Source organism: Balaenoptera acutorostrata, chromosome 16, assembly GCF_949987535.1.
Source record: "Balaenoptera acutorostrata chromosome 16, mBalAcu1.1, whole genome shotgun sequence".
Classification (NCBI taxonomy): domain Eukaryota; kingdom Metazoa; phylum Chordata; class Mammalia; order Artiodactyla; family Balaenopteridae; genus Balaenoptera; species Balaenoptera acutorostrata.
The window spans coordinates 40,256,159-40,267,722 of NC_080079.1; the positions used below are offsets into that span (position 1 = coordinate 40,256,159).

The 11,564-nt window shown below is 40.2% G+C and overlaps 1 protein-coding gene across 1 annotated transcript; it reads right to left on the minus strand.

Annotated features, from left to right (window-relative positions):
• Positions 1–402: 402 nt before the first annotated feature.
• LOC103013078 (heterogeneous nuclear ribonucleoprotein A1-like) lies at positions 403–1,365 on the minus strand. Its single transcript, XM_028166710.2, has one exon. The coding sequence runs from the start codon at positions 1,363–1,365 to the stop codon at positions 403–405; it is 963 nt and encodes a 320-aa protein (XP_028022511.2).
• Between the last annotated feature and the right edge of the window lie 10,199 nt (positions 1,366–11,564).

Genomic DNA, 11,564 nt, shown 5'->3' on the forward strand with positions numbered 1-11,564 from the left:
TGTTGGGGTAGTTTACCAAAATGGCTTCAGAGTAGACTAACTTTACACAGCACATTTAATAAAAAGACACATTTATTCAGCGTCATGATCAGACTATTACATTTAGCAGTCAACAGCATGGGAACAACAACAACAAAAATCTACGTTAAAACCATTTGTTGGAATGCTTTATACTTTCCACAAAACAGAAACTAAGATAATCTGTTATACAATTAGTCACAAGTACAGTCCTCAAGTTTTTTTGCCCATACACATGAGTATTGTCTAAAACATGTCTTCTTTGTAGCAGCTAAGCCCTGCCACCACGGTGCTTGGCTGAGTTCACGAATCTCTTGTACCCTGTAGCTTCCCTGTCACTTCCCTGGCTCTCCTCTCCTGCTAAGCTTTGTTTCCTGGCAGTAATTAAAACCTCCTGCCACTTCCATAGCTACTGCTGCTGCTGGAACCATCATAGCCACCTTGGTTTCGTGGTTTGGCAAAGTATTGTCTTCCACCACCATAGGGGCCAGAACTTCTGACTCCAAAGTTTCCTCCTTTCATGGGTCCAAAATTTGAAGATTGATTGTTGTAATTGCCAAGATCGTTGTAGCTTCCACCACCTCCAAAACTGCTCCCATCATTACCAAATCCATTATAGCCATCCCTACTGCCACCATAGCCACCACCACCCCGGCTGCCACCAAAGCCAGCTCGACCACTGAAGTTTCCTCCAAGACCAAAGTTGTCATTCCCATGAAAACCACCTCCACGACTACCACCAAAGCTTCCAGAACTACTTTGACCTCTTTGGTTGGATGAAGCACTAGCCATCTCTTGCTGAGATGGGGCTTTCTTTACTTCACAGTTGTGGCCATTCACAGTGTGGTATTTCTGAATGACAATCTTGTCTATGGAGTCATGGTCATCAAAGGTTATGAAAGCAAAGCCTCTTTTTTTGCCACTGCCTTGGTCAGTCATGATTTCAGTCACTTCAATTTTCCCATACTGTTCAAAATAATCTCTTAGGTGATGTTCTTCAGTGTCTCCTTTAATGTCACCAACAAAAATCTTTTTCACAGTTAAGTGGGCACCAGGTCTTTGAGAATCTTCTCTTGAGACGGCCCTCTTTGGTTCCCCAACTCTTCCATCCACCTCGTGTGGCCTTGCCTTCATGGCTGCACCCACCTCCTCCACAGTGGCATACGTGACAAACGCGAAGCCTCTGGAGCACTTGGTGTTTGGATTCCTCATTACCACACAATCTGTGAGCGCTCCCCATTGCTCACAATGGCTCCTCAGACTCTCATCAGTTGTTTCAAAGCTCAAAGCTCCGATGAAGAGCTTCTGCAGCTGTTTGGGCTCTTTGGGTGACTCTGACTTAGACATGACGGCAGTGGAGGGGGGAGACGTCAACGATGCTTACTCGGTGGTGTCCATGGGCAGAAAGCTATTTGAATTTTCTAAGGAACCTCCATACTGTTCTCCATAATGGCTGTATCAGTTTACATTCTCAACAGTGCAAGAGGGTTCCCTTTCCTCCACACCCTCTCCAGCATTTGTTGTTTGTAGATTTTTTGATGATGCCCATTCTAACTGGTATAAAGTGATATCTCATTGTAGTTTTGATTTGCATTTCTCTAATAATTAGTGATGTTGAGCAGTTTTTCATGTGCCTCTTTGCCATCTGTATATCTTCTTTGGAGAAATGTCTATTTATAAAGTCTTCTGCCCATTTTTGGATTGGGTTGTTTGTTTTTCTAATATTGAGCTGCATGAGCTGTTCATATATTTTGGAGATTAATCATTTGTCTGTTGATTCGTTTGCAAATATTTTCTCCCATTCTGAGGGTTGTCTTTTTGTCATGTTTATGGTTTACTTTGCTGTGCAAAAGCTTTGAAGTTTCATTAAGTCCCATTTGTTTATTTTTGTTTTTACTTCTGTTACTCTAGGAGGTGAGTCAAAAAAGATCTTGCTGTGATTTCTGTCAAAGAGTGTTCTTTCTGTGTTTTCCTCTAAGAGTTTTATACTGTCTGGCCTTACATTTAGGTCTTTAATCCATTTTGAGTTTATTTTTGCGTATGGTGTTAGGGAGTGTTCTAATTTCATTCTTTTACATGTAGCTGTCCAGTTTTCCCAGCACCACTTATTGAAGAGACTGTCTTTTCTCCATTGTATATCCTTGCCTCCTTTGTCATAGATTAGTTGACCATAGGTGCGTGGGTTGATCTCTGGGTTTTCTATCCTGTTCCATTGATCTCTATTTCTGTTTTTGTGCCAGTACTATATTGTCTTGATTACTTTAGCTTTGTAGTATAGTCTGAAGTTGGGGAGTCTGATTCCTCCAGCTCCGTTTTTTTCCCCTCAGGATTGTTTTGGCTATTCGGGGTCTTTTGTGTCTCCATACAAATTTTAAGATTATTTGTTCTAGTTCTGTAAAAAATGCCGTTGGTGATTTGATGGGGATTGCATTGAATCTGTAGATTGCTTTGGGTAGTATAGGCATTTTCACAATATTGATTCTTCCAATCCAAGAACATAGTATATCTCTCCACCTGTTTGTGTCATCTTTGATTAATTTCATCAGTGTCTTATAATTTTCTGAGTACAGGTCTTTTACCTCCTTAGGTAGGTTTATTCCTAGGTATTTTATTCTTTTTGTTGCAATGGTGAATGGGATTGTTTCCTTAATTTCTCTTTCTGACCTTTCATTGTTAGTGTATAGGAATGCAAGAGATTTCTGTGCATTAATTTTGTATCCTGCAACTTTACCAAATTCATTGAGTAGCTCTAGTAGTTTTCTGGTAGCAGTTTTAGGATTATCTATGTATAGTATCATGTCATCTGCAAACAGTGACAGTTTTAGTTCTTCTTTCCAGTTTGTATTCCTTTTATTTCATTTTCTTCTCTGATTGCCATGGCTAGGACTTCCAAAACTATGTTGAATAATAGTGGTGAGAGGTGACATCCTTGTCTCGTTCCTGATCTTAAAGGAAATGCTTTCAGTTTTTCACCATTGAGAATGATGTTTGCTGTGGGTTTGTTGTATATGGCCTTTATTATGTTGAGGTAGGTTCCCTCTATGCCCACTTTCTGGAGTTTTTTTTATCATAAGTGGGTGTTGAATTTTGTCAAAAGCTTTTCCTGCACCTATTGAGATGATCGTATGGTTTTTAATCCTTCAATTTGTTAATATGGTGTATCACATTGATTGATTTGTGTATATTGAAGAATCCTTGCATCCCTGGGATAAATCCCACTTGATCATGGTGTATGATCCTTTTAATGTGTTGTTGGATTCTGTTTGGTAGTATTTTGTTGAGGATTTTTGCATCTATATTCATCAGTGATATTGGTCTATAATTTTCTTTTTTTTGTTGTATCTTTGTCTGGTTTTGGTATCAGGGTGATGGTGGCCTAGTAGAATGAGTTTGGGAGTGTTCCTTCCTCTGCAATTATTTGGAAGAGTTTGAGAAGGATAGGTGTTAGCTCTTCTCTAAATGTTTGATAGAATTCGCCTGTGAAGCCATCTGGTCCTGGACTTTTGTTTGTTGGAAGATTTTTAATCATAGTTTCAATTTCATTACTTGTGATTGGTCTGTTCATATTTTCTATTTCTTCCTGGTTCAGTCTTGGAAGGTTATACCTTTCTAAGAATTTGTCCATTTTTTCCAGGTTGTCCTTTTTATTGGTATAGAGTTGCAGTAGTAGTCTCTTAGGATGTACTGTATTTCTGCGGTGTCCATTGTAACTTCCCCTTTTTCATTTCTAATTTTATTGATTTGAGTCCTCTCCCTCTTTTTCTTGATGAGTCTGGCTAGTGGTTTATCAATTTTGTTTATCTTCTCAAAGAACCAGCTTTTAGTTTTATTGATCTTTGCTATTGTTTTCTTTGTTTCTATTTCATTTATTTCTGCTCTGATCTTTATGATTTCTTTCCTTCTACTAACTTTGGATTTTGTTTGTTCTTCTTTCTCTAGTTCCTTTAGGTGTAAGGTTAGATTGTTTATTTGAGATTTTTCTTGTTTCTTGAGGTAGAATTGTATTGCTATAAATTTCCCTCCTAGAACTGCTTTTGCTGCATCCCATAGGTTTTGGGTCATCGTGTTTTTGTTGTCTTTCATTTTAGGTCATCGTGTTTTTGTTGTCGTTTGTCTCATTTTTGTTGTCATTTGTCATGTGTTTTTGTTGTCATTTGTTTTTTGATTTCCTCTTTGATTTCTTCAGTGATCTCTTGGTTATTTAGTAGTGTATTGTTTAGCCTCCGTGTGTTTGTATTTTTTGTTTTTTTCCCCGTAATTTATTTCTAATCTCATAGCGTTGTTGTTGGAAAAGATAATTGATATGATTTCAGTTTTCTTAAATTTACCAAGGCTTGATTTGTGACCTAAGATGTGATCTCTCCTGGAGAATGTTCTGTGTGCACTTGAGAATAAAGTGTAATCTGCTGTTTTTGGATGGAATGTCCTATAAATATCAATTAAATCTATCTGGTCTATTGTGTCATTTAAAGCTTGTGTTTCCTTATTAATTTTCTGTCTGGATGATCTGTCCATTGGTGTAAGTGAGGTGTTAAAGTCCCCACTATTACTGTGTTACTGTCGATTTCCTCTTTTATAGCTGTTAGCATTTGCCTTATGTATTGTGGTGCTCCTATGTTGGGTGCATATATATTTATAATAGTTATATCTTCCTCTTGGATTGATCCCTGATCATTATGTAGTGTCCTTCCTTGTCTCTTGTAACATTCTTTATTTTGAAGCCTACTTTATCTGATATAATTATTGCTACTCCAGTTTTCTTTTGATTTCCATTTACATGGAATATCTTTTTCCATTCCCTCACTTTCAGTCTGTATGTATCCTGAAATGGGTCTCTTGTAGACAGCATATATATGGGTCTTGTTTTTGTATCCATTAAGCAACCCTGTGTCTTTTGGTTGGAGCATTTAATCCATTCACATTTAAGGTAATTATCGATATGTATGTTCCTGTTACTATTTTCTGAATTGTTTTGGGTTTGTTTTTGTAGGTCCTTTTCTTCTCTTGTGTTTCCCACTTAGAGAAGTTCCTTTAGCATTTGTTATATAGCTGGTTTGATGGTGCTGAATTCTCTTAGCTTTTGTTTGTCTGCAAAGGTTTTGATTTCTCCATTAACTCTGAATGAGATCCTTTCCAGGTACAGTAATCTTGGTTGTAGTTTCTTCCTTTTCATAACTTTGAATATATCATGCCACTCCCTTCTGGTTTGTAGAGTTTCTGCTGAGAAATCAGCTGTTAACATACAAGGGAACTCCCATAAGGTTACTTGTCATTTTTCCCTTGTTGCTTTTAATAATTTTTCTTTGTCTTTAATTTTTGTCAATTTGATTACTATGTGTCTCGGCGTGTTTCTCCTTGGGTTTATCATGCCTGGGACTCTGTGGTTCCTGGACTTAGGTGGCAATTTCCTTTCCCATGTTAGGGAAATTTTTGACTATCATCTCTTCAGATATTTTCTTGGGTCGTTTCTGTCTCTCATCTCCTTCTGGGGCCCCTATAATGCAAATGTTGGTGTGTTTAATGTTGTCCCAGAGGTCTCTTAGGCTGTTTTCATTTCTTTTCATTCTTTTTTCTTTATTCTGTTCCATGGCAGTGAATTCCACCATTCCGTCTTCCAGATCACTTATCCGTTCTTCTGCCTCAGTTATTCTGCTATTGATTCCTTCTAGTGTATTTTTCATTTCAGTTATTGTATTGTTCATCTCGATTTGCTTGTTCTTTAATTCTTCTAGTTGTTTGTTCTTTAATCCTCCTAGGTCTTTGTTAAACATTTCTTTCATGTTCTCGATCTTTGCCTCCATTCTTTTTCTGAGGTCCTGGATCATCTTCACTATCATTATTCTGAATTCTTTTTCTGGAAGGTTGCTGATGTCCACTTCGTTTAGTTGTTTTTCTGGGGTTTTATCTTGTTGCTTCATCTGGTACATGGTCCTGTGCCGTTTCATTTTGTCTGTCTTTCTGTGAATGTGGTTTTCGTTCCACAGGTGCAGGACTGTAGTTCTTCTTGCTTCTGCTGTCTGCTCTCTGGTGGATGAGGCTATCTAAAAGGCTTGTGCAGGCTTCCTAATGGAAGGGACTGGTGGTGGGTAGAGCTTGGTGTTGCTCTGTTGGGCAGAGCTCAGTAAAACTTTAGTCCACTTGTCTGCTGATGGGTGGGGCTGAGTTCCCTTCCTGTTGGTTGTTTGGCCTGAGGCAACCCAGCACTGGAGAATGCAGGGTCTTTGGTGGGGCTAATAGCAGACTCCTGGAGGGCTCATGCCAAGGAGTACTTCCTAGAACTTCTGCTGCCAGTGTCCTTTTCCCCTCAGTGAGCCCCAGCTGCCCCTGGCCTCTGCAGGAGGCCCTCCAACACTAGCAGGTAGGTCTGGTTCAGTCTCCTGTGGGGTCACTGCTTCTTACCCCTGGGTCCTCATGTGCACACTACTTTGTGTGTGCCCTTCAAGAGTGGGGTCTCTGTTTCCTTCAGTCCTGTCAAAGTCCTGCAGTCAAACCCCACTAGCCTTCAAAGTCTGATTCTCTTGGAATTCCTCTTCCTGTTGCCAGACCCACAGGTTGGGAAGCCTGACGTGGGGCTTAGAACTTTCACTCCAGTGGGTGGACTTCTGTGATATAATTGTTCTCCAGTTTGTGAGTCACCCCCCCGGCAGTTATGGGGTTTGATTTTATTGTGATTGCGGTCCTCCTACCATTTCATTGAGACTTCTCCTTTGCCTTTGGATGTGGGGTATCTTTTGGATGTGTGGTGAGTTTCAGTGTCTTCCTGTCGATGATTGTTCAGCAGTTAGTTGTGATTCTGGTGCTCTCGCAGGAGGGAATGAGTGCACGTCCTTCTACTCAGCCATCTTGAACAAATCTCTTTAGATCTTGTATGTTGCTTTCATTTTTCTTTCATTTGTCTTTCTGTCTGCTGTTCTGATTGGGTGATTTCCATTATTCTATCTTCCAGATCACTTATTCATTCTTCTGCATTATTTAGTCTGCTATTCATTGCTTCTAGATTGGTTTTTATCTGGGCAATTGAGTTATCTAATTTTGAGTAGTTCTTTTTTTATAGTTTCTAGTTCCTTGTTACAGTGATCTGCATTGCTATCAATAATTTTTCTTAATTCCTTTGGCATTTTTATTACCTCCTTTTTGAACTCAGAGTCTAGTAGACTGGTGAATCTGTTTCATTATTTGTTCTTCCAGGGGATTTCTCTTGTTCTTTTAATTGGGAGTCATTCCTCTGCTTTTTCACTTTACTTAAATTTCTCTGTCTCTATGAATTTAGGAGAGTTATCTCCTGTGGTCTTGAAGGGATGTTTTTATATGCGAGCTTTCCTGTATAGACTGTGTGAGTCCAACATTTTTGGTGTGAGGACTGTTTTTGGTATAGATGCCAGCCACATTTTTCCTCAGAGCGTTCTTATCCCCTTGATAGTAGGTGTTGTGGTATCCAGAGTCTGCACTGGATGTGAGGTGGGGCTTCCTCTTTGCTCTCTGGTTGTCACAGCCCTGTTTGGGGTGGGATCTGCTCCTCAGTTGTTGTAGTAGAAGACCTGAGGGTTGGGATCAGTAAGGCTCTGTTGCCCTTGAGTGCATGTTCTGTTCCAAAGGAGGTGAGTGCTGAAGCAAATGAGATCTTGTGTGGTCACAGTGAACCTATTTATCACCTGTGCAGGCATCCATGGTTCTGCTCAGAAGAAGCCCAAGGTCACATGCCTTACTCTGTTGTGTTTATCTCAGACCTAGTGCTAGGCTATGGTGTGAAATGGGCTGGTGCTTGGGGCTGAGGCACTCTGGCTGCAGGAGTCAAGGTGGTTGTGCTGGTTCTTGGGCTGCGTCTGTGGCAGGCCTTCCCCAGGACCTGTCTTCCCCAGGTCCAACTCCAAGCTGTGATGTGAGGTGGGAAGAACTGGGGCACTTTTGCCAGGAAATTAACTGTTGTATGCTCCTTCCCAGGGGTTGTCTGCCCCAGACATGCATCTCTGTGGTGCTACCTGGTGTGCACACTGACAGAGTCCTCCACTGCCTGACGGACCCGTGCCGTGTGTGCATTGACAATGGACTCAGAGGCCAGCCATGCCCCATCATGCACATGCCCACAAAGTCTGCCATGGCTGGACCTGCCTGTGTCATGTAAGTGCTGAAAATGGGCTTCGAGATTCGGCCCAGACCCACATCCCAGGGCCACCAGGCTCTCTGAGTGCAGCTAGACCAAGTTCTTTCCCAGGGCCCATCTGCCTAAGATTCAGTGCCTAGCTGCTGCATGTACTAGCAGCCTCACTTGGTGCCCTGGGAAGTGTGGTGAGGTGGCAGCTGTCAGCACTGGTCTCTCCGCCCTGATTGCTAGCAAGTCAGCACACGTGCACTCCTCTTAAGCAGAGTCCACGCCCCTCCAGCCCCTCTACCTGTCTCAGAAGACCTCCCAGCAGGCAAAGGGGCTCCCTAGAGTAAGGGCCTGCCTCTGTGGACTTTCCCTCCTTCACAGATCCCTTCCAGGGGCACGGGCCCTGTTCTGATGCCTTTTCTTTTCCATCCTACTTGGTTACATGGAGATTATTTTTGCATTTTTGGTTCTACAAGAGATCTTCTGCCGGTTTCCAGTTTGTTTTCTGTGAGAATTGTTCCATATGTAGATATATTTCTGATGTGTTTCTAGGGGGAGGTGAGCTCCCTGTGCTCCCACCCCACCGTCTTGACCCTCTCTTAATTTGGCTTCTTTTAAATCATTTTATTGAAAATACTTCTACCAAATAATAAAGTCCTAACTGTCTAAGTTGTATCACTGATATTTTCCACCTTCATTTTATTTGACTTTTCCACAGAATTTGATGCTATTTGTCAGTTCTTTATCGAAACTTTTTCTGAATTTTCATGACTTGACCCTGGCCTGGTTTTCTTCTTACCTCTCTATCTTAGCCTTCTGGGATGCTTTCAGGATCTAAATTTCTCTTCCCATCCTTTAAATATTGGCATTTTACACTAATTCCTCTTCTTTTCTCTCTTTCTGTACTTTCCCTAGAAGGTCACATTCAAATCCATGGCTTCAACTGCCATCAAATACACAGATGGCTTCTCTCATCTTTCTGCAGCACCCAATTTTCTCCTAAGATCTAGGTCCACATTTCCCCCCATCTACTTGGATGCATCCACTTCAATGTATCACAAGCATTTCAAAGTTTGTATGCCCCCAAATGGAAATTACCTCTCTTCCCCCACCCCAACTTGCTCATCATCCAGTATTCTCAATTATCTACCAGATTTCTAAATCAGGAAAACCCTTCATCTCTATATTATATTTCCCCTTCTTAAAGGGGGAATGTATTATAAACTGTTGCTTGCCTATTTAAAACCTATTCTTGACCTTTCTTGATGAGTACCCTGACTTGTTTTGGAGAAGCCATATGTTTAGATCAAAGGCATGAGTTATGGATTGGTTATGTTAGTCTTGGAAATCCCATTCATTTTGTCAGATATTCATTTCCACATCCTCTTCTGAACCTAGGAGTGGCCACGTGATTCATTTTTAGTCAATGAAAAGTTATCTGGATATCGTCTTGAAGAATTTCTTTTTCTTTGATAAAACTGGAGAAATGTACTTGTTCCCTTTTTTCCTTCTTGGGATACTGTCATGTGAAGGTATGATGCTTGGACTGTGGCAGCCCTCTTGCTACTGTTGGAGAAAACCCTTAGGAGGAAAGCCAATACCTAAGGATGGTGGCACAAAAGAATGGGGTAATGTCTGTGATTTGAAGTACAGTGCCTACAGTCCTTTTCTACAGGACTGTAGAAAGCTACTTGGCAGCTTGAGTGTGTCCAGGGAACTGAGAAAAACTCAAAAGTCAAAATATCAAAATTTGTCAGCCTTGGGAGTTGTATTATATTTAATTTTATGAACCAAAATGTAAGAGAAACAGAAAACTTGGTGGAGAGCCACAAAGATAATTACATGGCTGGAAAGGAAAGCCTACTAAAACATTGAAAGATTTGTAACTATTTACTAAATAATAAAATCTTAAAAGCTTAATTATAATGTACTACAAAGAGGTTTATTATGGATAGAATATTGATCAGTTCTTAATATATGCTTTTATAGTGATATAATACAAACTATGGCTTCACATTTAATAGCCTGATATTCCTAATCTAAATCAGTTATCTTTTTCCTTTTACCTACTTTCTCCTCTTAAATTCTGAAATGGTTCAATTTTTCATTACTCAACACACTACCCAGACTGTATACCTCAGAGTCATGTTTACTGATGGCCTCTCCTTCTCCCAACATAATAGCCTTAAATGTAATTTCTTTTCACAATATAAAGTACTCTTTTAAAAAAATTTTTACTAGTTTATAATTGATTATATTCAAGTGGTTACCTTGGCCACAGAGTTGCTCTACTTGGGTCCTATAACACATTGTCATTCAAGAATATAATAGATAATGAATTTACTGCACAACTATACATTTTCTTCTTCCCAGGAATCAGACCTGGTCCTGGGGTCTGGGCTAGGTAATCGAAGTCATCCTGTACTCTCCATCACTGCATTTCTGTCATAAGCCTGTATGCACACAAAATCTTCTCCTCTGGGCCCTGTTCCCCTTCTCCTACTCCTCCACAAAGGACAACTCTCCAGAGGGGTCAGAAAAACCACCAGGTCCTCACAGCCAACTCTGAATCCCGCTTAGATTCAGTTCAGTCCCCCAGACATACTGAAAACACCTGTCCTAAGGAATTTAATTCATTCCCTTACATTTATAGCAGACTCCTCCCTGCCTTTAGGAACCTGACTAGGGAGAGAAAGAGACACAAAAGTAAAGAAAATGGTTTGTGTGTGGGCTGGGGTGAAGAATGGAGCAGACTGTAAGGTAAGGAAACAGATACTTAAATACTGACTCAGTGCAAACCCAAGAATATTTTAAGGTTCATTATTATACATCACAACCAATTGGTACTTTTTGAACTCTGAATGTGTGTCCAGCACTGTGTCAAGGACAGAAAGAATTCAGCAGAAGTAGTAGATACATGCTTCTTAAGGAATGTGATGTTCATGATCTAAAAATTCCACTTCTGGTTATACACCTCAAAGAGCTAAAAACAGAGACTTGAAGAGATATTTGTACAAGAATGTTCATAGCAACATTATTCACAGTATCCAAAAGGTATAAGCAACCAAGTGTCCATCAACATATGAACTGATAGACAAAATACTGCATACAATGGAATACTATTCACCCTTAAAAAGGAAGGAAATTCTGACATAAGCTACAATGTGGAAGAACCTTCAAGACGTTATGCTAAGTGAAATAAAGCAATCACAAAAGGACAAATGCTGTACGATTCCACTTATATGAGTCACCTAGAGTAATCAAATTTATAGCAACAGAAAGTAGAATGGTGGTTGGTAGGGTTGAAGGAGAGAGGTATAGAGAGTTATTAGTTATTGTGTACAGTTACAGTTTGCTAGATGAAAAGAATCCTGGAGACAGATGGCAGTGATAGTTGCACAACAGTATGAATGTACTTAATGCCATTGAATTGTACACTTCAAAATAGTTAAAATGT

What these genes read in the sequence shown, in the direction of transcription:
- LOC103013078 (XM_028166710.2), bottom strand. Translation starts at nt 1,365, where the DNA reads ATGTCTAAGTCAGAGTCACCCAAAGAGCCCAAACAGCTGCAGAAGCTC.